Source organism: Abramis brama, assembly GCF_963993115.1.
Source record: "Abramis brama genome assembly, chromosome: 25".
NCBI lineage: Eukaryota > Metazoa > Chordata > Actinopteri > Cypriniformes > Leuciscidae > Abramis > Abramis brama.
Window position 1 is genome coordinate 21,273,499 of NC_139987.1, and position 27,647 is coordinate 21,301,145.

General features: G+C 39.5%; 1 protein-coding gene across 1 annotated transcript; it reads right to left on the bottom strand.

The window, feature by feature from the left end:
- Positions 1-3,448: 3,448 nt before the first annotated feature.
- Positions 3,449-27,647, bottom strand: LOC311076907 (somatolactin-like; the record flags this gene model as incomplete). Its single annotated transcript, XM_084105420.1, has 5 exons — positions 3,449-3,643; positions 3,741-3,917; positions 4,008-4,115; positions 4,254-4,397; positions 27,483-27,647. The coding sequence occupies 5 exons, from the start codon at positions 27,645-27,647 to the stop codon at positions 3,449-3,451; spliced, it is 789 nt and encodes a 262-aa protein (XP_083961546.1).

Here is a 27,647-nt window from a genome sequence, read left to right on the forward strand (position 1 = left end):
CGAGGGAGACAGCGCTCAACGTGTTGTTTGAAGACTTGAGAGTGCGCGCACGTGGCCGGGGCTCTCTCTCTCTCTCTCTCTGCTCGTTATCGCTCTGTCAGGCGCAGCAGTCATTCTATTCTACATCACTTACCGATCAAATAAGGCTTTGAAAAATTTCAACGGAGGAAAACTCCTGACAAGGCTCCTAAACGTTGGCTGCGCTGTTTCTTAACTTACCTTGCTCTACGTTGACTTTATAGTCCAGTAATTTTAAAGGAGCTGTATGTAAGAAATGTATTTCAATTAATCATAAAATGGCCCTGATATGTCACTAGACATTAAGAAATCATGTTCATTTCAAATACTTATATCACTGACAACAGTAGTCCGGCCAGGATATTGTAATTTAAAAGTGATAGTTGCAGCCCTCAACTGCTGTTGATGTTGTCATCTTGTGTTTTGGCCTGAGGCACCTCCCTCCACCTATCTACCAATCACAAAGTCAGTAGTGTTTCAGCATCCGGGTTGCCAGCTCTGCTCTAGTTACCACAGCTGCAGCTACAAACGTGTCAGCCTACGTTCCTGCTGGATCCTGCAGCCTATCTGGCAACCTCGAGTCAGGGGGGAGGGGGAGGGGATACACTGCTCTACAGTAATTTGAAAGTGATTGCAGTACCAGTTTTGGCCAAAATGTTACATACAGTTCCTTTAAGCCAAAATGGGGGTCAACCGTGAACAAATTGCAACAGAAGCAAACTCAACTGATTTTTTATCCTCAATATGTCCTGAGTAAGAAAAAAAAAAGCCCCGAAGAATCCCATTAGGGGAAAGTTTCGAAAAAGACCCCAATATAGCCTATTCATACGCCTATTCATTCTTTTTCTCACGTGAATAGGGTAAAAATTTTAACCTTTAGATATCACCATGAAAATTACTGAGTGGATTACTTACATCAAGACAAACAAAAAATGTATTACAAGTTTTTTGAAATTGTTTGTTAACATGGACAAACGGTGCATAATCTAATTACGTATGTGCTAATTTGCATAAATAACACACCAGGTCTAAACATTGGGTAGGTGAAAATGTCTTGTTGAATCTTGTTGACATATAACAGTAAAATACTTGATATTAAGGTCTGAATGGAACCCATTTAGGCTACCCATGAGCATTAATACATAGAGGCAGGAAGAACTTTAGAAACCAGCCTTTATTCATTTTTAAGAGACTGGGTTTGGGGCTGGGTCCGTGGGACTGTTTCTGGGGGACGAGTCTGAGGGAAGAACAGGAGACAATGGTAAGGAGAATGCAGAAGACAAAAGGTAGGCAAAATAAAAAGTGAATCCCCAGAAACAGTCCCACAGACCCAGCCCCAAACCCCATCTCTGCAATAATAATTAATAAAGTCTGGTTTCTAAAGTACTTCTTCCTGCCTCTATGTATTAATGCTCATGGGTAGCCTAAATGGGTCCCATTCAGACCTTAACATTAAGTATTTTACTGTTATGTGTCAACAAGATTCAACAAGACATTTTCACATGGCTATACCCAATGTTTAGATCTGTTGTGGTATTTATGCAAATTAGCACATACGTAATTAGATTATGCACCGTTTGTCCATGTTAACAAACAATTTAAAAAACTTGTAATACATTTTTTGTTTGTCTTGATGTAAGTAATCCATTATTTAATGAGGGCCCAGTTCTGGGCCACCCCCTACCCTGGGCCTGGGACAACAGACCCGTTTGTCCCCCCCTGTCGGCAGGCGTGAATGGACAATAGTCTGTTCAATTGTCAAAATTAGTCAACAACATAATACCATGAATACCATATATGTGTGTATATATATATGATCCCTGAAATTTGATCCCTGAAAATGAGAGAGGTCTCGTAGGGCCTCACCTACCACAATATGTCATTGTATGGGACAATGTGAATTTCCACCGTGGCCCGCTCATCAGGGCCTTGTTCACTATTCATCCAAGGATGGTCATGGTGTTCCTACCACCTTACTCTCCTTTCCTCAATCCTATTGAGCAGTATTTCTCCGCTTGGAGGTGGAGAGTGTATGAGCATCGGGCTCAAGATCAGAGGTCCCAGCTCCATGCAATGGACGCTGCGTGTGAGGATATTACAGGAGATCAGTGTAGGGGATGGTTGCGACATGCACGCCGTTTCTTCCCTCGTTGCATCGCTGTGATGTACGCTGTGATGTGGACGAGAATCTGTGGCCAGACAGACAGCAGCGTGTGGATGGCCAGGAGGGTGAGGATGGTGGCCAGGAGAGGGAGGGTGAGGACAGCGACCAGTGAAGAACTGTTGTGAAACTCCAGCTTTATTTACAGCACTGTAGGCTGCATATAATTTCCATTGTTTTTTGTTTGTGTGTTTATATTAGAGTATATTATGCTGTATACATTTTTATTTACTCTGATGTATGGAAGTTACTTTATGTGTGTGAATAATGGTTACAATTTCCTTGGCAGTATGAGTGCAATGTGTGATGTCAAACCTTGGAGGCTACTCTTACCCTAAAATCCTTTTTCTTTTTTTCAGTATTATACACAATTGTATTCTGTTAGCTAGACAAAAAACAGGACAGTAACCATTGTCAATGAAGGACTGGGCTAAGACTGAAAGGTGGACATGAGGGATATTTCAATGGTCCTCTGCCATAGTGACAAAACATCTAAACATTTTGACTTGCAGTGCTTACACAATGCCAAAGGGACAAAGCATTTTGGGGGCACTGACTGTTTAAATGAGAAGGAAATTTAGTTTTGACACATGAGTGAACTGTTTTGGGAGAGGTATGAGCTTTTGCAGGTGAACCATGGTGTTGTGCCGAACCATCCACGTTATTTTGGCAAAAGCACCAAGAGTGTTGAGAACATCCGGTCTGTTTCAAGAAATGAGCCAAAGCAATTGAGAAGGATCTTTGCCATTTTCGTGGCATTGACTCTTTATATGGGAAAGGAATTTAGTTTTGAAGCATGAGTGAACAGTTTTGGGAGAGATATGAGCTTTTGCGAGTGAGCTATAGTGTTGTGCTGAACTGTAAGACTGTTTTGCCAAATTATCTTAGAGTTTTGAGAATGTAATTTCTGTTTCAAGAAATGAGCCAAACCAATGGAGAAAAACTGTAAATGGAAATAATCCAGATTGTTTTAATGTGATCTCAGACAGCAGTTTACCATTTCTCACGGTACCGTATGTGTATGAAAGTGATTCTGATTCAATATTTCTCTTAATATGCATTTTAATTTAGAAAAGAACATCTTACAAACCTTCAGTGAACCATATCTGACATTAGAGACAAAAACACAATCTCCAAGTAAGCATGTAAACATTTTTGTTTTAATTAAAATTTGTGCAAATGCAAAACCAACTTTGGCTAAAAACACTCAAAATAATCTGGCAGAAGAATGTGTGTGTGTGTGTATATATATATATATATTAGTTTAGTTTAGAAAATGGAGCAATTCTCTTTATCAATCTGGCGGCACTTCAGGAGTTTGAGGAAAGTCTCTATCTTGTGCGCATCTCTCCTGAAGCAGTAGAGCACACTATAGCCTCTTCTCACAGACTCAATATCGGAAGAGACAATGTAATCGGATGTCTTTTCAGGAGCCTCCAACAGCAAACCACCTTCACCCAGTATCTGACAGAGAGAAAGAGAGATAGACTGATTTCCAAACATGTTTCCAGATGAAGGAAAAAAATGTTTGGTCTAATAATTTTCGAAATTTCATATTTACCTGTCTAACAAGAACCAGAACCCCCTGCTCCAGACTCAGTTTGGTAGACATCCATTTGCTCCTGTTAAGCAGGGCACTTGAGGTGTTCTCAAAATTCTCAAGAGACGCCTGCAGATCTGCCAGTGGATCAATCCAGAACTGGATCAGAATCAGGACTGAGTGAAGGATCCATTTATCCTGGAGGGAAAAACAAAAAAGACGTGTTTATCTAGGGAGAATGTTACTCTGTTACACTGAATTTTATCAGATGCCATTAGAGGAACTCACAGAAATCTGTTGGATGTCACTTTTAGACATCGACACTGTTTTTGGAGCACACATGGTCCCACTGGGAACATGCAGATTCACACCTCCAAATGAATTGAGCATCTCCTCCTGAAAATATTTTGGAATTATTCAGTAAAGTGTACTGGTTGACTGTTTATTCTCATCTTTAGTGGGACTGAAGTCATTGCAAACTCCAAGAAGCAGCTTTTATAAGCTTAGCTTTAGGTTCATCTCTCTGTTACTCACAAACAGCAACTTGGACTCCTCTGAGACGCGGTAAATGAGCTCTGCATGTTGAACGGCTCGGTCCAGAAGCTTCTCCAGTGAGATGGTACAGGATGTTCCTCCAGTATATGGATCAGGACAGTCTTCAGCGGATGCGATCACGGCCTGCGGTGAGCAGAGCACAAACGCCACACAAACCTGGAGAACTTCAGCACGGGTAGGGGACAAAAGGAGAGAGATTCGTCATGTTCACATTGGTTTTATTGGAATATTTTATATCAAAGCAACTATATATTATTTGTTAGTGAGATTATTTAATATGCATATATAGATGCATATATATAGACTCCTTATTTATAAGCTTTTCTCACGTTTAGCAAGATAAACTTCAGTTAGTCATAAAGAAATATTCTTTTAAATAAATTAGTTTGAGCTATATTATCCTTTCCAATTCAGCCAGATGCAAGGACCCTGTACCTGTAGTTTTACAGGCCTAAAAATAGAAGCCCCTAAAATTACTTTATTAGAAATAAAAACTGTGACTAAAGTTGATTGTGCATGCATGCAAAATCCCTAGTTTTCCCCCCGCAAATGTCTCTTTAGGTGCTTTGTGCAAATATGTTATCAGAGAGGAGAAGCAATGTTATTGCAAGAGGGAGAGGAAGTTATTTTGATTAAAGGTGCAGTAAGTGATTTCTGAGAAACGCTGGTATAATATATATTATACAACCCCAAATCAGAAAAAGTTGGGACACTGTGCAAATTGTGCGTAAAAAAGGAATGGAATAATTTACAAATCTCATAAACTTATATTTTATTCACAATAGAATATAGATAACATATCAAATGTTAAAAGTGAGACATTTTGAAATGTCATGCCAAATATTGGCTCATTTTGGATTTCATGAGAGCTACACATTCCAAAAAAGTTGGGACAGGTAGCAATAAGAGGCCGGAAAAGTTAAATGTACATATAAGGAACAGTTGGTGGACCAATTTGCAACTTATTAGGTCAATTGGCAACATGATTGGGTATAAAAAGAGCCTCTCTGAGTGGCAGTGTCTCTCAGAAGTCAAGATGGGCAGAGGATCACCAATTCTGAAAATGGTACTGCAGTTTTCGGGTACTGAAATGGCCAGCCTGCAGTCCAGATCTTTCACCCATAGAAACATTTGGTGCATCATAAAGAGGAAGATGCGGCAAAGAAGACCTAAGACAGTTGAGCAACTAGAAGCCTGTATTAGACAAGAATGGGACAACATTCCTATTCCTTAACTTGAGCAACTTGTCTCCTCAGTCCCCAGACGTTTGCAGACTGTTATAAAAAGAAGAGAGGATGCCACACAGTGGTAAACATGGCCTTGTCCCAACTTTTTTGAGATGTGTTGATGCCATGAAATTTAAAATCAACTTATTTTTCCCTTAAAATGATAAATTTTCTCAGTTTAAACATTTGATATGTCATCTATGTTGTATTCTGAATAAAATATTTAAATTCAAAACATCCACATCATTGCATTCTGTTTTTATTCACAATTTGTACAGTGTCCCAACTTTTTCTGATTTGGGGTTGTAGTAATGGATACAACTTTCATGCGCAATTGATTGACACCACTCTCTAGCCTATAAATGATTAAAAAAATACAAATGTATAAATAATTTCACTTCAAATAAATGTTTCATGTTCACATATTTATTTGGTGGGTAGCTGTGTAATCAACAGGAAAATTAGTCAGCGGTTCATTATCATGAAACATTTTTTTTTCACCTGACAAACTTTAAATGACATTTAAATAAAATGTGAAATAAATTGATAAATATCATATGTAGATGAACAGAAAAATGTTTGAGGAGACCAGCAGACCGTATTCAACACTCATGACGTGGGAAAGTCTGCGGTGTCTTCCTCATTTTATTATTCATAGTTTACCATTTTCCTCAGGGTGTCCACTGAGCATGAAGACACGGTGAAGAGAAAGGCTTAAGGTCTGTGCAGGGATCAGATGTCAGACTTGTGACGTTCATCATGTCAAAAGTGTCATCTTTATTTCTTTATGACGTAAGTAAGGATGAAATCCAGCTGAAAAGTGTAACAACATGTCTCAAATGCAGCTCAGGCGCTTGCATAAGAAACTAAATCCAGATTTGGTGAGTAAAACACTGTTAAAATAACAGTGCAAAAATATGCTCTTTTTTCCCCCTATAAATGTATGTGATTTTTGTGTGTGCCCATTTTCACTCTTAAAAGAAAAGGTTATGAGTGAAATTCTACGAAATGTTCTATACAGAACCTTAAAGTGTTCTATCAGGTGCTTCATATTTAGAAACATGTAGCTTTTTCCATCATGGGATCATTTAGTTTTAATGAATTAATTTGGTTTTAATTCATTTTTAATTGTCATAAAATTGTATGAATTAAACAGCTCGTAAACATACTTAATCACTATAAAAAAACAATAAATAACCCACTGAACATGAAAGTATTGTGCAATCATTTAAGACATTTCTCCTTATATAGAACCTTTTAAAGCTATCTTTAAAATTGAGGTCACCCAGGTCAGGGTTCTATAGAACTTCACTGAAACTTTTATCTAAGAGTGAAAGGCATAATTGTCCACCATCAAAAGTAGCTGAATATGGCCACTAATGATTTTGTGGGAAAAAAAATGCTATTTTAAAATGTTAAATACATTTATCAGGCAATGTATTGTGAATATGACTGCATGGAAAAGTGCAATGGAGGATGTGTTAGTCGCTAATTACTTACTGTTTAGCAAATGCAGTTCACACAAATCAACTTACAGGAGACTAATTGCAATTCCAGAGTCAGGTCAAAACCTAAAGGGCACAGCAGTGACAGAAATTTCAACAGGAGTGTGATTTGAAGAACTTGAGGTGAGATTAACTTGCTTGACGGGAGAAATGTGACGTTCAGAGGACCATGCAGATATTCCCATCAATTTGTAATAAGAATTTGATTAGTACATGGACAGAAACACATACAGTATAAGAATTTGACATGGACAGAAACACATACAGTATAAAAAATGCTTAAATTTAACATTAACCCTACATTATGAGGACAAAATTTCCCCACAAAGATGGCAATATCTGAAATCCTTGTACTTGTGGACATTTTTTTGGTCCACATGAGGAAAACAGCTTATAAATAATACTAAGTGATGTTTTTTGAAAATGCAAAGAAGTTTTCTTTGTTGGTTAGGGTTAGAGATAGAAAGGTCATTGAAAGGTCACGCCGGCGCCGGCAGAAGTACCGCCCTACTGTTTACAATGCGACCGTACGTAGGAGGAAAGTTCAAATAGTATTGTTTGCTATTATATATATAGTAATAGTATTCAGTGAATATGAATATGAATAGTATATGAATAACATTCTGATGAATATGAATAGTAGTTCAAATAGTATTGCCGGCGCCGGCGTGACCTTTCAACGTGATGACGTAGTTCCCTGTCCGTTTGTTGATCAGCTCAATCCGAACTATTGAAGGTAAAAAGTCTATAAATTATATATATATTTTTTTAAAATGACCTATCGTTTCGCTAGATAACAACCTCTTCTTCAGCTGTGATTGCGTACAGCCCGTTTAAACACTTCAAAGACTTTTGAAACTGCATTGATTTGGACTTAAAAACGATGGTAACCAATGAAGTCCATTGTTAGAAGAAAAATCCAGAAATGTTTTCCTCAAAAAACATAATTTCTCTCCCACTGAGGAAAGAAAGACATGGATATCTTGGATGGCATTGGGGTGAGTAAATTATTAGGAAATTTTCATTTTGGGGTGAACTAATCCTTTAAGAGTCTATGATTGGATCATTATTGCAGTGATTATTATGTTTCTTGCATGTTATGTCTGCCAACAGTTCTTTTAACCCTAATTGATGGAGTGTGTAGCTTTTCATTTCTTAAACAACCATGTGTCACGGACTGGGTTGGTGAAAGTAGCGAGGACTCAAGTGCAGAAACAAATAGGTATTTATTAACAAAAGAAATAAAATAAAACTACAAACAAAAACTACCCCGTGGGGGAAAACAAGAGAGATCTCAGGCGGGAACAGGAAACACGAGGGAAACATGGACAATGAACCAGCACAGGACTGCAAACACAGGGAGACTAAATAGGGAGCAAACAAAAGAGGGTAACGAACAAAGCGGGTGGGAAGATTAATCAATTATCAGGTAACAAGATGGGAGGGGCTAGACAATTGACAGAAGAGCACATGGCACAAGGAATACAAGACAAGCCATGTGCTCACAATAAACCAAACTAAACAAACACAGGACAAACTGGGAATGCCAGAGCTCTGTCACCAACCCAAGATGTAACCCAAACAGAAGTGACAGAACTCCGCCCTTCGGGCGGCCATGGTGGAGACGACCAGGTCGGAGACGATCCTTCGGACGGCCATGGTGGAGACGACTCTTTGGGCGGCCATGACACAGGAACAGACACCGGCTCAGGAACAGGAACAGACACCGGCTCAGGAACCGGAACAGACACTGGCTCGGGAACAGGAACAGAACCCGGCTCAGGAACAGAAACAGACACCGGCTCGGCTCAGGAACAGGAACAGAACCCGGCTCAGGAACAGGAACAGACACCGGCTCAGGAACAGGAACAGACACCGGCTCAGAAACAGGAACAGACACAGCCATCTTGTCCGGAGACACTTGCTCGGCGGCGGCCATCTTGTCCGGAGACACTTGCTCGGCAGCGGCCGTCTTGTCCGGAGACACTTTCTCAGCGGCGACCATCTTGTCCGGAGACACTTGCTCGGCGGCGGCCATCTTGTCCGGAGACACTGACTCGGTGGCGCCCATCTTGTCCGGAGACACAGGCTCAGCAGACGTGACCTGAACAGTCTCTGGATCGGCAGACGTGACCTGAACAGTATCTGGATCGGCAGACGTGACGTGAACAGTCTCTGGATCACCGATGTGCTTTCTCCATGCATGCAGAATGCTCTGGTACAACCCAAGATATAACCCAAACAGAAGTGACAGAACTCTGACACCTTGTAGGAAGACACATCATGGTCATATCCAGGATGACAATGTCAAAATTGATCAGGCTCAAATTGTGAAAGAATGCTTGAGAGGGAGCATGAAGAATCATTTTCACACATGAATTGGCACCTTTGAGTCCAGACCTTAAATTCATTGAAAGTGTTTGGGATGTGCTGGAGGAGACTTTACAGAGTGCTGGACTCTTGTAGGCTAATTGTCAATACCAGATCTTGACCAAAAATGTATGCACCTCTTGATGGAAATAATATTACAACATTTATTTTTTATGTGTGATTTTTTTTTTTTTTTTTTGCCGGGCAGTGTATAATGTATATATAAAATATGTTTTTTTTGTTTTGTTTTTTTGGCAGATTGGTATGGTGATCTCTAAAAAAAGTTTTTTTTTCTTGATAATTTCTTTTTTATTATTATTTTTTTAAATCATTTACCAGGCAAAGAATATTGAGTTTAATCACTTAGAAAAATAATATAACAAATCAATAAAAGAAGAAACAATACTACCACCATTTATAGTGAATCTCTTCATTTTCTTCCACTAGATGTCAGTAAAGGTCTGGGAGGCTCTTACAGATGATGGACCCTATTCATCAGTTCCATCACCGAGGGACTCGGGTTCATTTGTGCAGAGGAGAGATGTCACGATAACAAAGACAGATTGTGAAATGATACACTCTATCAATCAGACGTAGAAAGAAGGAAAACAAATCAACTGCAGTTTAATGAAGAATGAAACGGAGGAAAATGAAAGTGCGAATGGAAATGTGTGATTACCTGTTGTACTCTCGTCTGTTCTTGCTCTCTTTTAATTGAGGGAAGGGAATGAGCTTTACAAATTCATTACTTTCAGTACATCTCACAGACACACACACTGGATCTATTTGCTATTGATAAGAGTTCATTTGTTTGCCAAATCAAATCAGACTCATTTGTGGTTTGTGCGAGACCTTGGAAACCAGGCGGAGTAAAAAAAAAAAAAAAAAAAGTTTTTGATTGGTGGTGGGCATCAGAACAACACAAATGTGGGTTTACATGGCCACTGGGTTTGTGTACATTAGACTACATTCACAAGCCATTGGAAGATTCTTCCTTTCCTTTGATTTGTGCTTCAGATGGTTTAGAAGCATGAATGGGGATAATCAGTTTCCCTCTCGCGAGTTAATCTCTCGTTCTGTTTTCAAATAATACGCAGGTGAATGAAAGCCACGAGACAGATAATGACGGCAGAACAATTTGAGAGAATAATGTTCTCCTAAAGCCACATCTCCCGAGAAAGGGCCCACGGAAAACTCGACGAGTACCTCTTGAAATAATTGGTCATCTTGAAAGGGTAATCTCACGCCCCCCCGGCCCGGTTCTCTGCTGGGAGATTTTATAGCTCTGCCATACTTATGAGCTATCTTCCTCTGATCAGTGTTAGCTTGGCGGCGCTGTCAGATAAAGGACTTGCTGGCAAATAGCTTGAAGCTGCGCACTGACATGATCTAGTCGTTTCATTCTCGACTAATGCCCGCGCCACACTGTTCCCATCGAGACCGTTTCCCGACCCTGAACCCTTAAGAGAGCATAGGCACCGGAAATGATTGCCATCTCATTATTGTCAGGCATATAGCAAACAGAACAAATATGCTCTCTACTGTCCGATGGCACCGCTGGAAGGCAGCTTCATTGTTTTTGCAGTGATACGGAGGATCACCTGAGGAGACCAAAGGCTTCTGTAGTCGAGTGCTCGGGGTTTCCAGCGAGACTCCATTCTCTCTGAAAATCGCACGGCTTCTCGCTGAATGAACCCTGCTGGTCTACAGCCAGCTGGCTATAGAGAACTTTATTCATTCAAATGTGTGACTTATAATTAAATCATGAGCACAAGTATGGATTCATAGTGCCGCCTCTTATGAGGATGGAAATATACAGCTGCTCTTGTCGGCCCTCCAGGAGCCCATGGCGAAGCGGACGAAAGAACCTGTGAAGTAAACAGTTAAATGTTCACCGCGCACCTGATAGCACAAAAGCTACATAGAGAAATATCCATTAATTATCCCAATCCATCAAGTTAATAGGCTGTGTTTGAATAATAGTCTGAGTATAAAAGAGAGCAATGGTTTTACCTCATTAGCCTCTTTAATACTCTCATGCACAAAGAGAACATCAGCACGCAGCAACCATCATTACACGCGTGCACACGCGTTTATGATGGGATATGTTTTTTCCCCCGCTGTCTATGCAATTATTGCATTAAAAATACAGCCAAAGATCAAGAACATTGAGATCAAGAGATAGAATACTGTCGGTTTCTCTACGCTGGGTGAACTGTTTAGAGCACGCTTGTAACATTTCGTTTCTTTCTTCATCTGTGACTGATCATCTGTGGCTTTTTTCTTGCTCTCTCATCTCATTTCTAACTGTGCTTTTAAATGCAAAAGCTAGAAACTCTGAACTGTTTGAGTGGACAGAACAGAAAAAGTAGAGACTGATCTGAGAGAAGCTTCCAGAGTAAAAAAAAAAAATGATTAAAATGTTTTTCAATAACAACTAATTTGAAAAATCTCACCTGTACCCCTGAGTGCGTGTGCCCTGCGTGTTTCAGCAGATGTAATAATTGGTTTTGTTCCAGAAAGCTCTTCACTGCTATGCTTAAAATAATACTCGTAGATTTTTTTGGCCTGTTAGAATAGGAGAGAAAATGGCAGAAGAACAATTCTGGCATTCATGGATACACTGAACGCATCCATGCATCGAAATCTCTCAATATTTCTCTTGAATGCAAAATCAAAATTCTAAAAACACACAATTAAAGTGAGCTCATCGCCTTAGAGTTTCTGTATTGTCCATAAACTATGGCTGACAACACAGTCAAAACATTTGGAATGCAGTTGTGTGTGCATGTAGTGGCTTTATGGATTCAATTTACTTTCCCCAGTCAGTCTCGGCTGTCGTTTTAGCATTGTGTAGTCTGGGATATCTGGTGTCTCAACACCAAAGGCACGATTAAATCTGTCGATGCTCCACGGGTCCACATGTTGTGTTTGGATCAAGTTAATCTGAGAGGCTTTTGAAAATATTTGCTGTGTTTATTTTCAAGGTTATCATCATGTGCACATCCCTTGTTCCATTAGCATTTGTTTTCATCTGCTGCCCGTCACGTATTAGTGTTTTATCCTCTCCAGCTGGCATCTGAAAAATAAGATCAAGGTAAAGTGGTGTGAACATCATACAACACAATTTGTCTCTCATAAAGATAGATTCAATCTTAACAATCAGTTGGCATACTAACATTCACCAGCCTCTAAAAGTTTTTGGACACTTAAGTCACATGAATGTCATGCCATCTAATCACAAAATACAAAACCAATTGGGGTTTATTTTAAAGGGGACCTATTATGCCACTTTTTACAAGATTTAACATAAGTCTCAGATGTACCCAGAATGTGTCTGTGAAGTTTCAACTCAAAATAACCCACAAATACACATTTTTGAGTGGAAGGAAAAACATCCTTTTTTTTTTTTCTGGATGTATCTTTAAATGCAAATGAACTGCTGCTGTCCTCCCCTTATACAGAAGAGGGTGGAGCCTATACAGCTGTCACCTCAAATACAAAACATGTGACCTACCAGTGTCAGTTGCGTCGCTTTACTGCCATTCACAAAGCAAATTCCAAACGGCATTTTTGCACCCTTGAAGGGCACTTCAGGAAGGAGATGCCATTTGTAGGAGCGTTTCAAATGAAAGTGAACAATTGAATCGCTTCACGAAGGCCCTTCCACAAGTCTGTTAGTGAAGGGAACATGCAATGGTCACTTTAATGAAGTATTTATGGTTATTTTCTGCCTTTTGTAGTGAGTAGGGCATAGGGATGCTCACTTCCAATTGGAATTTGCCCACAAATCTTCTCCCATGGTCTCATGGGATAGTAAAGTGTCCATCGTATGCACACTTCAGAATCTCGCCGGAAGTATTAGGTCATCCGGGGACTTTTTGCCTACTCTTTTATGAGTAGGCTATTGTGAATTCCGACATGCTTATTTTGTCACATACTGTTTTTCGCCTATATATAGTAGGGAAGTATGCGATTTCGGATGCAGCCTCAGTGTGAAAAACTGTAAATGTTAGTGGAACATGTCCAGATTTAAAGTCGGCGAAACATGTTACTATATTGATTCAACATACTTCACACTTGGCGTCTTTTTTGAAGCTGCCAGCATCTGTTTTACATTATAATACTATGGAGTAAACCGTGTTTTCAAAAAAAAGTCCTGATCGCTTTTTTAAAACGCCAACGTCTTTTTTCTGCAGCTCAGAGCATTTTTCCAAGTTGAATAAAGTTAAACTTTTCTGAAAAAAAAAAGCCCTACATCAAGCGCCTTTTTGACAGCTAACCAATGACCTGTCATTTCCATAACAACAAGAATGGCACCATGGCGCTTCTCATAAAAGAGTAGGGGTGTAACCCCGCCACATTCCACCCATTGGCCATTGTCTATCATGGCCTCCTAATAATCCCTATCCACTGAATTGGCTCTATCACTCTCTCTCCTCTCCACCTGATGTGTGGTGAGCGCACTGGCGCCATTGTACTGTGGCTGCCATTGTATTGTCCAAGTGAATGCTGCACTGGTGGTGGTTGAGGAGCCCTAAGAAGTTAATCAAAAAAGGTTCAAAAGAATTAACTTAGTTCATTAGTTCTGGAAAAAAAGCTTGTGCAGAATTAGTTTGACTTGATGCCCAAATCATTTTCAAGGCCACTATAAAATGAAGGAACATTTTTTTTGAGGCATACATACAACATGTCTCAGAACAGTTTTTCTAGCTTAACTCATGACACACTAACCAGGAGCAGTAAACCCCTTCATCTGGAGACTAAAAAAAAAACCAAGTCCATCTGCACCTTTCTTGTCTTACACCTTTCTTTCTTTCCCTTTCACACCGGACACGTAACGAAAAAGTGAAACGAAAACGCGAACAGTTTGCGTGCGAATAGTTCGCTCAAAACCATTCACATCTATCCGCGACGCGAATTTGTGATGTCTGTGACATTCAGAGCTTCAACATTCCAAAACTTTCGCGCCGACAGCTGAGAAAACATGGATACTTCATCAATCATCATCATCCAGTGAAGACGAGCTTTTCATTTTCTTTAAAAGACAGAAAAGAAGGTTTTGGGTGCACCCAATCTTAAAGAACAGAGAGTCTGAAGGGGAGTATGCTAATGTCCACTTTCAGTTTCCTTTTCCTCTCTCCTTTTTCTCACATAGGTGTCCCTGAGGTTTTTCCGCAGTTTTTTTGCGTCTTCAACTAAACACAGTGCGTTTTGTAATGTCAATACACATTACATGTAACACACAAAGTAACAAGTTAAAATCATTCGACTAGAAACTGTAGATATCACACAAAGAATGTATACTAAAAGCAGCCCTAAATAGTCTCACTACATTTTGTTACATCAAAGTAAACACGGTCTCTTGTCTCTATCTTTGACGATAATAGTGTTAGCTTTCTATCCCAAATGTAGTTTAGCCTGCTAGCCTCTGAGGCGTTTAAAGACTCCATTTGTCCATTGTTTATTTCTAAAGAAACACGACAATGTATAAAAGGCTCCATTACCTTGTAGCCTATCTTACGTTATGGCCCCGTAGAAGCAGTTGTTGTAAAAATAGGCTAACGATTGCGTCATAACCACGCGACTCTCTGGAAATTACCGTATAGACAGGAGGAGAAGCTCGCAGTCAATCGGGGGGACGTGGAGGCATGAAGTCCGATAAAGTCAAGAGAGAAGCCTATAGAGAGTCATAAAGTTGCTCCTGCTCCTAGCTCATGGACAGCTAATACTCACGCTCTCCGTCTCTGCAAGTTTCGGAAGGGAATGACTCAGATTTCTCTTGGCACAGCTACTAGAAGACTTACAACTGTCAGACAGGCTGCTCACGTCACATCCACGTCATCAAGCTCAGTTTGAGTCTGCGCAGTATGCTCAGCCATCAGGAAGTGAGTGCTTCTAATTTGCTTCACTTTTCTCCGTTGAAACCTATGGGGTCGCTGTGTCCAGTTTATATACTGTCTATGGTGTATTCCCCCAATGCCTGTTTGTGCACATTCGATACATACCTAGGAACCTTTTGCACGCACTGGTTTCTCGTAGGACCGTTCGGAGTGGGAACTACATCCGGTTCACGGAAGCTAATATTTTGGTTAGCAAAATCCGCATATCAAGGCCGCAAATGTGGAGAAATTGCCCAAAATGAGGTAAGTTGTGCTAAGATAAAAATATGTACCAGCTTATTGATTGCTTCTATAGCTATGTTATTCAAATAGACTTCATGTAACAAATATTTTTTATGTACTTTGTAGATTTCAGTTTGTAGCGAATTCACGACATTCGTCCATAACGGCTGGATTCGGCTATAATGGCTACCTATAATAATGCTGTATTTAGATGGCTTTCAGCACTCACATGCTTTTTTTTTAGGCCGATTATTTCTATAATCATTACAAAAATAGCATGTTAGGATATAAAAGCAATTCCTGTCCTTTGTTTTAACACAGAACATAATAAACAGAGTGTAATTTATTTATTATAGTGTGTTTTTTTGTTCACTACTGTATGCACTGGAGAAACAAGCACAGAGTTAAACTGACAGAGTGTAATTTACTTATTATAGTGTGTTTTTTTGTTCACTTATGCACTGGAGAAACAAGGAAAGAGTTAAACAGAGTGTAACATGGAATGTATAAAAACTACTGTCAATGTTAGGGAGTAGGAGAGTGTTTTGTTTCTTGCTGTTGTCAAGATTCATTAATTTGTCAATTAAAGTTTAGAAGTTCTAACAACTTTGTGACATGAATAAAATCTACATACCTGAGATGGGAAAATGTGTTTTATTAATTTACCATAAATGTCTGTTGTCGCTAATTTGCATCATACCTAAATTTATATCTATTCTATATGCTATAGACAAATTAACAATCTCAACTTAATTTAGCATCAGCTTGGAGCCAGAAACACACATAATACATTTTTTTATATAATTGTAAATAAATTCAGGCGTCAAGGTTAAACTAATACGGAGCCCCTAAAGGGACATGGTGATGGAAGAAATATGAACAAATTATTCTCTAAAAATAAGAAAAAATATATTTCAATGCTTTTGCATTTCCCTCGCTTTGGTTACCTGAGAAACTTTGGCTGAATCCGAAATCACCCCCGAAACCCTCAATCACTATTCCCTACATTAGGCCACTAAAACAGTTCACTTGAAGGAATGAATGAAAACGAGTGAGCGAATTCGGACAGCTGTTGAGCGTACATCGGTTGTAAACTCATTATTGCAGTGCAATGTGGGATAGAATGAGTGCACTCGATACCGTCCACTATGGTTTCGGACACCACTACAAATGGCTATCCCCTCAAATAATGCCCTATTTGAGGGTATAGGGGGTGATTTCGGATTCAGCCTTTGTGTTTGCTCACAAAGAACCCAATGGGGAAATTTAAAACATTTGTAAGAGCAACAACCAATGACGTGAGTAGGGCGGGGTTATCTTTTTTGTTCGACTAATGGCAGACAGGAGAAAACCTGTTTGAAAACAGTCATTATTTTTGTGATTCCACTGGCAGTTATGACACATTTCACCCTTATAGTGCATAGTAAAGTGACACATTATTCAGGATTTTCAGCGCTTTCAGCGTCAACACAACAACAGAAGCCTGCGTCATGGAATCGGCACGCCGTCTGCCTTTTCGATCACATCTGAGCCTTTCCGAAGGGCTGCAGAGATGGAGCGGCTCTTCAATTCCAACTCCACTCTCCTCTCAGCTTTCAAGCCGCTCAGCTAATTCCTTCACTAAGCTGCACCTACCCTGAGGAGGCACTGAAGTATTCAATACTCAGTCAATCCATTAGGAACTGAAGCAGCTGCCTCAGCTCCAGCCGAGAAGAGATTCAATTTCCATGGAGCTGAAGAGAAGCCTGAAACCTCTGAATGAATACAATAACAAATTCCATGAAATTAATAATTAAAGACAGAGAAAGACTGCGGGGACCAGGGTGAGTCGATAGGAAGAATAAAACCATATCCCCGTTTCAGATATACACAGAAGCCTGCAGCTCTTAGAAAAACCTGAACGGGGGAAAAGAAACACTATTTGAAAGCCTAGTGGCATTTTCTGTTCCTCAGGCCTCATTTCATCTCAAACCACGCTGTTCCTCTCATTGCCTGTTTGAAATTCAACCTTAAAGAGTTTAGAAATGTCCTTTATTCACCTGTCTGACTGTCAGGTCATGGGTCTGTGCTACATAAAACTTAAAACATAAAACTTGTTTTTCTGTCAAATTATCTAGATTTAAAATGTACATTTTCTATGCAGGGGCATCATGCACCATTTACTTATTTATTTATTATTTTTAGGGGGGCACAAGTGCAGTTCTGTGGTCACTATGGGGCCACAAATCATAACAAAAAAACAGTTTTTGGTTATCATGAAAGGAGATCTTGGTTTAAATCCTGATGCAAAATAGGCCGAATACGGGTAAAGTGGGACACGTTTTTGTATTCCTTCTTTTTTCATTTTTTTTCTATCTTTAGTTATTGAAAATATTATTTACAATTTTTCATTTACCAATGACGATCAGAAAGTACCTATTTGAACTGTTTTCACCTTATCACTTTTCCAAACCATTTTTAAATATATACATACCAATATCATACATATCAAACGTTTGAAATAAATAAGGATTTGTAAAATAATGTCTTTGAAAGAGTCTCTTCTGCTCACCAAGGCTGCATTAATTTGATAAAAAAATACAGTAAAAACAGTAATAATGTGAAACATTTTAACAATTTAAAATAACTGTTTTCTAATATTTAATATTTTCAAATGTAATTTATTCCTGTGATGGAAAAGCTGAATTTGTATCATCAAAGAATCGCAAAAAAAATTGTTTACACAAAATTATGAAGCAGCAAAAAAGTTTTTTCAACATTGCTAATAATAAGAACCATTATTAATATTTGATTACCAATAATATTTGATAATTTAGCACAAAATCAGCATATTAGAATAATTTCTGAAGGATCATGAAGACTATCACAGGAATAAATTAAATTCTAAATATAATAAAATAGAAAAAGTTATTTTAAATTGTAATAATATTTCACAATACTAATGTTTATATTGTATTTTTCATCAATTAAATGCAGCCTTGGTGAGCATAAATAACTTTTTTCAAAAACATTTAAAAAAAGTTTTATTTATTCTAAACTTTTGACCGGTAGTTTTTATATATTTATGGATATTTTATATAGAAAATCCATCTGGCTCAGTTGGAATGGGCATGACGTTTCAATCTGTTTTTAAAGAGACTCTTTTAGATTAATAAAAGTGGGAGAACAGGAAGGTAAGCCACAACCTATTTATAACAGGCTGTTCCAAGTAAATTGCAGAAAAAGTTCCAAACAAAATCCGCCTGTGTTCGAATGAGACATGGAAAAAGAAGAGAAAAAAATCACAGCGGCATGATCCTGGTACAAAAGCTTGTTGTCTCGGTCTGTGCTCTCCAGGGTCTACACACAGGAACATTTTCTTCAGATGGGAAAGGGGCTTGTTACCCTGCCAGTACCAGCAACAATGTGGGTGTCTCTCTCACACATGGAGGATAGAGTTCCTAATGTGAACGGTAAAAGGACAAGCACAGAGCCAATTAAAGCCGACAATAGAACAATACAGAAAGCCTCAAACTGCTCCAAATAGGCATAGGCCTCAAATTGAAACCCCTTGCCTTTGGCGAGTGTCATCTTCTTCAAGAAGTTTAAGAAGAGAAGCTTTATGAGAAACTTTTTATTATCATCCAAACAGAGAGGAATCCAATTGGTTGCAACAGATCAAGGTGATTATAATTAGAACTGAGGCAACATCCATCAAGAGTTTTATTTTTGTGCCATGAATAATTGTATTTACAAGGTGTGAGCATGTGAACATCAATTCTGTGAACTGAAATCATTAGGATTTTTTTGGCAGCATGTCAATTTAAGAGTCATGTCAGAAGTTGTAGCGTTGATCATAATCAATTAATGTTGGAAGTGTGAATGTTGGAAGTTGTGAATGGAAGTATTGTTGGTGAAGACAGTTCATTTAACTGGTTTATTAGGTTTCACGTTTCAGGCTTGCCTGACACAACTACTTCTCCAATCATTCTCTGTGACAGCACAAAAATGGTGATCTACACTGATAAACCATCATTCGCACACCTAATGCGCAAACAATAAATTGCCCAATGCAAACTTTCGTTTTACAGTACAGCAGTGCAAAAAAAAAAAAGTCTTTAGGTTAGTCTATGAAAACAAATTAATACAACTGATATAAGATATAACATTGCTTCTTCTGATTGGTTTTCTTCAGAACCACAAATTTGCTTAGAACTCATGTTGCAGCAAAACAAATCACAAGAGACTAAAAGGGTCGGTAACTAACACTGCTAATGTATGAAGAATGAACGTATGTATGTATGTCCTTTCCTCAGTATGGATTTGATACAGGTTTTCATCATGAAAGGTTTGAAACGATTGACAATTAGCATGCAGTTAGGATTGGTGTTATGGTTCTGTTCTGGGCAAGAACTCCCTGCGCATCCATGCAGCCTAGCATGGATAAGAGCAGGGAGAGCAGCAATTACCCCCTTTATGCTGGGTACACACCAAAAGATTTTTTACATCTTATAAGATTTTCAAAATGTGATAGACCACAAACATGAGGACAAAAAATCCTAGATTTAACTGTTTTGCTCCTATAGTGTGTGGTGTGCTATGATGTGACAAAGACAGCACACCACACACAAACAGATTTTCAACCAGAGTCTCGACTGTAAACACAGGACATCTCGCAAAATCTTGCCAGACCTCAGAATAAGCATGGCGGACGATATGCAGGAAGAAATTGCGATGATAGTGTTTGGAAAAGTTTTACACAACACGTTGTATAAACATTTGTGCTGTTGCAGTCAAATCAACAAGCTGATCGTCCATCTCTGCTGTCCACATCAATTTCACTTTGTGCTGCGCCATGACTGCGTGTTATGCTTCCGTCTTCCATCATCTCGTTTTCTGATTGGATATTGTTTTGTTTCACGTGATAATCTCCAGAGCTCGCGTTTGTCCTCGGGGTTCCCCCCACACATCAGGATTTCTGATCGTAAATATTAAACATGTTGAATATTTACGATTCGCGATCGGGGCGGCTCCGACGTTCTTCCGAGCAGGTTCGGACACTCTTAACACACCTCACACCAAGGGAGAATCTGATAAGATAATCTGTAGAACCATCAAGATAATCAGGACATAGCTAGGATTGTCAGAAGGGGGAAATCGGCCCAAAATCAGCCTGATTATCTTTTGGTGTGTACCCAGCATTAGGGTGCAAACTTGCTCACCAAGGGCCCTATCTTGCACCCAGCGCAATTGACTTTGTACACCGACGCATGTTTCATTCCTATTTTGCACCCGCGCAAAGCGCGCTTTTCCCTCCACAAAAGCACGTCGCTAAACTAGGGAATGAACTTGCGCTCCCTGGGCGGTTCAGCGCAAAAAAGGAGGCGTGTCCCGGCGCAAACAATCCCTGGTGCTATTTTACTGTTCCATAAAACAATTGCGCCACTGGCCAGAAAAAACCTAGTCTAAAGTCAGTGGCGCATCGCGCGTTGTTCATTATGCTATTTTAAGGGCGCATGCTTGACCATAATGTATAGCGTGCACAACGCGCATACACTTTGATTCTCTAATCTACACAGAAGCAGCAGTTTTCATTTTTGCAAATCATATTATTACAAACGATAGATAGATAGATAGATAGATAGATAGACAATTTATTATAAAAGCATACATCTAGCTTACACATTTACCCACATTATTATATGCCTGTTTAATTTGGGTGTGTTTCTCCTTCCCCAATGTCACTTCTCTCTCTTTTACGGCCGTGACGAGAGCGTTGCTCTCCTCGGCTGTGAACCGCTCCTGGCGCGTGCCTGGCAAATCCGCCGTTATAATAGCAATACGCCAAGGAAAAAGCGCGTCTGCTCTTAAAGGGAATGTGAGATGTCGCTCTGATTGGTTTATTTCACGTTACGCCCAAACCACACCTATGAATAATGAAGCTACTTCAGACCAACCCCTTTTAGATTTGCGCCGGGCGCAAGAGCCATTTATCCCGCCGGGAAAATAGCAACAGCGCCGAGACCCGCCCACAAAGTTACTTGCGCTTTGCGCTTTGCCACTTGCGTTTCAGATCGTTAAAATAGGGCCCCAAGTCTGCATTTATTTGATCAAAAATACAGGTCAAGTCAGTAATATTGTGAAATATTATTACAATTTAAAACATCTGTTTTCTATTTTACTATATTTTAAAATGTAATTTATTCCTGTGATGGTAAAGCTGAATTTTCAGCATCATTACTCCAGTCTTCAGTGTCACATGATCCTTCAGAAATCATTGATTTGCTGCTCAAGAAACATTTATTATTATAGTTAAAAGTGTTGTGCTGCTTAATATTTTAGTGGAAAAGTATGTTTTTTTTTTCAGGAGTCTTTGAATAAAATGTTCAAAATAACTTTGTGACATTATAAACGTATTTACCCTCACTTTTATTAATTTATTTTTGTGAAATGAAAGTATTTAAAAAAAAAAAATCTGAACAGATGTATATATTATCATATTAGACAATACTTATATAGTAGTATGACAGGATATATGCTATCTTGTAAAAATAGGTTAAGCCTGTCCATAGTTACATTAATAACACAAGAAAATGACAATCAGATGAAATGAAAAAAAGTGATGCAGATCAAAAAAAGTGCCAAACTTTAGAAGCTTGATTTGAAGTTGTGAGCGTGTCCTCTTTTAGAACATGCTGATTTATTCATGTATGTTTTGCACCAGGCCGGAGGCTGCAGGGAAAAGAGGCCACTGTCAGCCCTTCTTCACATCCCGAGTCCCGCACAACCCCCAAAAAACACGCTCATGTACGCCGGCGAGCTGACAGTCATACGCCCGTCTCCACGGATCTCTCCAGATGCACGTCACAGGGATCAAAGGCTAGCCCTTGTCACCACCGCGTGGCTCATGACAGTCGTCACGTAGAAGAATAATTCAGGGGACGAAGCCCACCAGGGAAAAGGGCACCGGCACACGTGTGTGATTCTTTTTAGCACACAAACTCAATGTTCTCTCCTCCCCACCTGCATTTGCCCCAGGCACTGAGGCTTACAAAAACTCACCTCCCCTTCCAGCTCACATGATAAATATGAGAGGTTTGAAAACCCCGATCAGGGAGTGACAAACAGGATTACATGCTGTTTGCACCTGGTTGTCATAATTAGAGCACTGATGACAGGGGAGGAGTTAATTGAGATGAAGATCACACAGAGGCGGGTGTGATGCACATGAGCGCTTAACGGCTGTTTAGAGTGATAATTACTCCCTCGGTCACCTTAAATATTATTACCAAGCTATTCGACTGTTAAGGCCCGAAATATATTTTACACAAGGACGTGAACAAAAATGCTGCCAGGTGCATGTGCTTGAAATTATGTATTGTTGAGTTCTGATATCCGCCACAAGGAGTGCTATATTGTAAACTACTTCTATGATCAGTTTCTCTCAGCTATCAGGGCTGTTTCTCAATACGCGTTCTTGTCTGTAGCCTGCTTGTGTTCTTGTGTACTTGTGAATCAAGTCCTGTTCCAATTCAGAGTTCACATCTAGCCAAGTACAATTCAAATCCCCAGATGAGTTCTTGATGCGCCCCTTTTATCGAGGATTCATCGAGAGGTGACTTGTGCGGAATTGAGACAGCCAGGTATCCCAGAATGCATCTCGCACCAACCAGCATCAATAGCGGAGGCGAAAACCTGCGTAATTTAAAAAATGATTCTGTTGTTGTATCAGGAAATGTAGTTTTAAGAGTTTTTCAGGCGAGAATGTATAGTTGTTTGAAGCTTAAATCTGGGGTTTATTCATAAAGATAGCACCTATTTGAAAAATGTATCTGACATTTTTGGAGTGCTCAGCGCTCATTAACCCCACCTGGAACAGCCTTACCTCGTCTAGTCCTTCTGACGTTTGCCGCTGGCTCTGATGACTCAGTAGTGGTTAAACATGAGATATAATTCGTCTCATGTATATCTAACGGGCGATCTTTGGTCTCAGGAATCTATAATTTGTTAAGGCCCCAAAAGAGGCCACCTCCCAGCAAGCAATCAGCCGTCATTTCACCGTCTCGGTTAAATATAGACCCAATATAGTCCGGCTATGTGTAACCCACTTCTAGCCAAAATAACATTGAATCTATTTACGTAATAACTAAAAACTAAAAATAACTTTCGAGATGTATGATATTCCATCATTTAAGCAAAGTCAACTGTAATTACATGGTGTTTGGCTTCATTTCTTTGCCATGTTCTATGTGTAGGCTGTGCGTAGCCCCGATTTAGCTCGTAGTCAGACCGGCTATTTCCCAGCAAGCAATAGCCGTCATTTCTCCGTCTCTGTTACACCCGATATAGTCCGTAACCCTTTTAGCCAAAATAACCTTGAATTTGGAAACATGTCGTTTTGGCCAAAATAACTTGCGAGATGTATGATATTCCATCATGTAAGCAAAGTCAACAGTGATTACAAGGTGTTTAGTTTAATTTCTTTCATGTTCTATGCATAGGCTGTGTGAAGCCATGATTTAGCTCCTCAGACCGACTATTTGTAGCCCACTTACAGTCAAAAGTCAAAAATGATTTTTGGCCAGGTAGCGCATAAGATGGTTGATATCCCATCATGTTCGCAATGTCAATAATATCTACAATATATCATTTCATGACATGGTCTATCTGTAGCCACGATTTAGCTCTGAATTGGACGGGCTATGTATAGTCTGCTTTTAGCCCACACATTTGTAAACATTTGAATTAGCATTAGCTGTGCTGTCACATAATATTCATAGTCATACACATTCTACGATATTATTTGACTGTCTTTCATTTTAAGTTAAATAAAAATCCAATTACAATTCTCAACCGCTAGATGGCACAAGCCCTACTAGACATGACTACTCAATTTTATTTTACACGAGAGAGCATTTATACCTGTCTGAGAGCAATGGGCGAGCAACACTCAGCAAACCTTTACATTTCTACTTCGATCTTGTAAGTATGTTTGTTCGTTTTGACGTGTTCATTATTTAAATACATTATTTGTTATCATGTTGTGTAGGAACCGTGACATTTTAGCGGGTAACATTGTATTTTTTTTCCAACAAGTTACCTGCACGTGTACTGCAACTGTGTTTCTGTGTGCCCTTAAACTATAATTATCTAAATTCAAGGGGGTCAATGTGAAACGTGCAACTTATTAGGGGCCAAGCACCGAAGGTGCGGAGTCACCTATTGTATCTGTTCCCGTTCTTATTATTATTATTCTTCCTACTTCTTCTTCCGCTCTGGGAGTCTATGGCAGCCCATAGAACCGCTTGCGGGAAAGTTATGAAATTTGGCACACTGATAGAGGACAGTCTAAACTGTTACCATAGCAAATTTGGTGTCTTAAAACCAATCCCTCTAGTGCCACCACCTGTCCAAAGTTTCACTCATATTTATGCTAATAACTTTTGAACCGTTCAGCCAATCAACAAAATTCCTGAGCTCATGACGATTCGATTGCACCCTATGACGTCATTTTCCGTCATAGAAATATGGCCGCCATCTTGAAGTTTTCAAAAACCTACTTTTTCGAACTCGTCCTAGACGGTTTGTCCGATTTGCACGAAAATTGAACCAGATCATCTTCAGGCAGTGCTGACCAAAAGTTATGGAATTCAAGTTGATTCGTCAAACCATTTTCGATAAACGCTCGAACAAATTTTACGTAGCGCTTGCAAAACAGACATAAGGCTGTATCTCCACAACGGTTTATCGTATTCAGACCAAACTTGGTACATGTCATCCCAAGCATGACTTGAGGCAACATGCTGCGTTTCGGTGCAGCGCCACCTACTGGTCCGGAGATATGAAAAATGGCTATTTTTGTTTATAACTTCTGAACAGTTTGTCCAAAAATCATAAAATTGGTCTTGTTAGATTCAGGGCAACATGCTGAGTCGACTGATATCCAATTTTACCATATCGGCCATTTTGACTGTCGGCCATTTTGAATTTTGTGCTAAAATGCTGTGTTTTAAGAACGCATGAACGGATTGTTACGAAACTTGGTATGGGTCATCAGCATGATGCCCTGAAGGAGCGTGAGAAGTTTCGAAACAGCTCCACCTAGTGGTGAATTTTTTTTTTCAAATGCTGATAACTTTGGGTGTGGTCGACTTATTTTCACGAGTCTCATCTAATTGGACTCCTGAAACCTTGCCGAGTCCTACGATACCAAACATGCTAGGTTTCGCCTTACGGTTTGTGTAGCGTTGTGATTTAGCGCTTAAAAAACATTTGGCTATATCTTCGAAACCGTTTGTCCGATCGAGACGAAACCACCGTCAGAAGTTTGGAAACATAGGTCGATAGTTATTCATCAATGCCCAAATGCGAAAATATTGATAGTAAGGGGTAGTAAAATTCAATCAAAGTCATGTGTCAGTCATTTTTTACGTGTTTTTTTCATATAAATGTCTATAACTCTGAAGTGAATTGAGATATTTTCACCAAAATTGACACACATATGTATGGGCTCACTCTGAGGACACATAAAAAAAATTGTGGGACTGAGCCTCTTGGTGGCGCTATAATAGAACAAAACATGAAATTCCCATTGACTTCAATACAGTTTTATGAAATAAAATGCTATACTAAACAAATGCATTGGTGTAATATTACAAAACTCAGAATGTGCCAACAACACCATCCCCTGAAGGTACTCAAAATATTTTGAAATAGCGCCACCTAGTGGTCAAAAGTTATAACAAAATTTCCAAAAAGGCTAATAACTTTTGAATATATCTGCCTTTTGAAATGCCACTGGTCTTAATAGATTCCTTGGGTCAAGCCGAGAACATAGATACCAAGTTTTCCTTATTTGGCCGAACTTCCTGTCCGCCATCTTGATTTTCAGTGAAAACCTACTTTTTCGAACTCCTCCTAGACCGTTTGTCCGATTTTCACCAAAATCGAATCGTATCATCTCCAGACCGTGCCACCTAAAAGTTATGGATTTCGTGTCGATAGACGAAACCGTTTTCGTATAGCCCAGCAGCAAAGTTGAGGCATGATGCTAATAGCACTATTCAGGCTTTATCTCTGCAATGCCTTGACATACTGACACCAAACTTTGTATGTGTCATTGTCTCCTCACTCTGACCACACCACATCAATTTCATAACTGCGCCACCTATTGGTCGAAAGTGATAATCCATTAAATCATATTTTGAATTACTTTTATATGATTTTGCAGCCATTTCGCCTAAAATCCTTTTTAAATGTCTTTAATTGCTCATTGTTGCAGTTGATCTGACACTTTCAGCCATGTCTTGTCGTCTTATTCTGCTTGGCCCCGGTAATTGCTGCTTGCAGCTATATTTATTATTATTATTTGTTATAAAAGCCACAAATATATATATATTTTTTTAATTTTAAGATATGAAATATGAGTTTTTGATTTGTCAAGGCAAGTTTATTTGTATAGCACATTTCACCAAAAAGGCAATTCAAAGTGCTTTACATAAAACTTAACAGCAACATAGGGCAATATAAAAAGACAACATAATTAATCATTACTCCTTTCCAATTAACAAAAGGCAGCAGCAAAGAGTAAAGTCTTTAACCTTGGTGTGATGAGGTTCAAGAGTCAGGAAGGAAGAAGACAGGGGTCGGCGTGACTGGGACTCGTACTTTATTAAAATAAAATAAAACAAAACAAACAAAAGTCGCGCACAACGCGCATTCACCGTGGCAACCGCAACGGCACAAAACAGTTAAAAAAATTAGAGCTCGGATCCACCGGTTTTCTTTCTCTGCGTCCAATTTTCTCTCCAGTCTCTTGTACGAGTCCTCAGTCCATCTCTCTCCCTCTCTCTCGTTCCAGCGTGGCTTATGAGCGGTCTCTCCACGCCAATTACTGCAAATAGACACAGGTGTTCGTCATTTGCACTTGATCTACTCCCGCTCGTCTCGTTTCTCTCTCTCCCTTTACAGACCGCGCTGAACCACGCCCCCCTCGCCACATACCCCCGACTCAGGCCGGGGAGCCATCCGGCCTGCAGCCTCACCCCCCCTCCTCCTGGAGAGAAAGTCGGCCACAGCCATCTGTGCACCTGGCCTGTGGACCACCTGAAACTTAAAAGGCTGTAAAGCCAAATACCACTGGGTGATCCGCACGTTGGTATCTTTCAT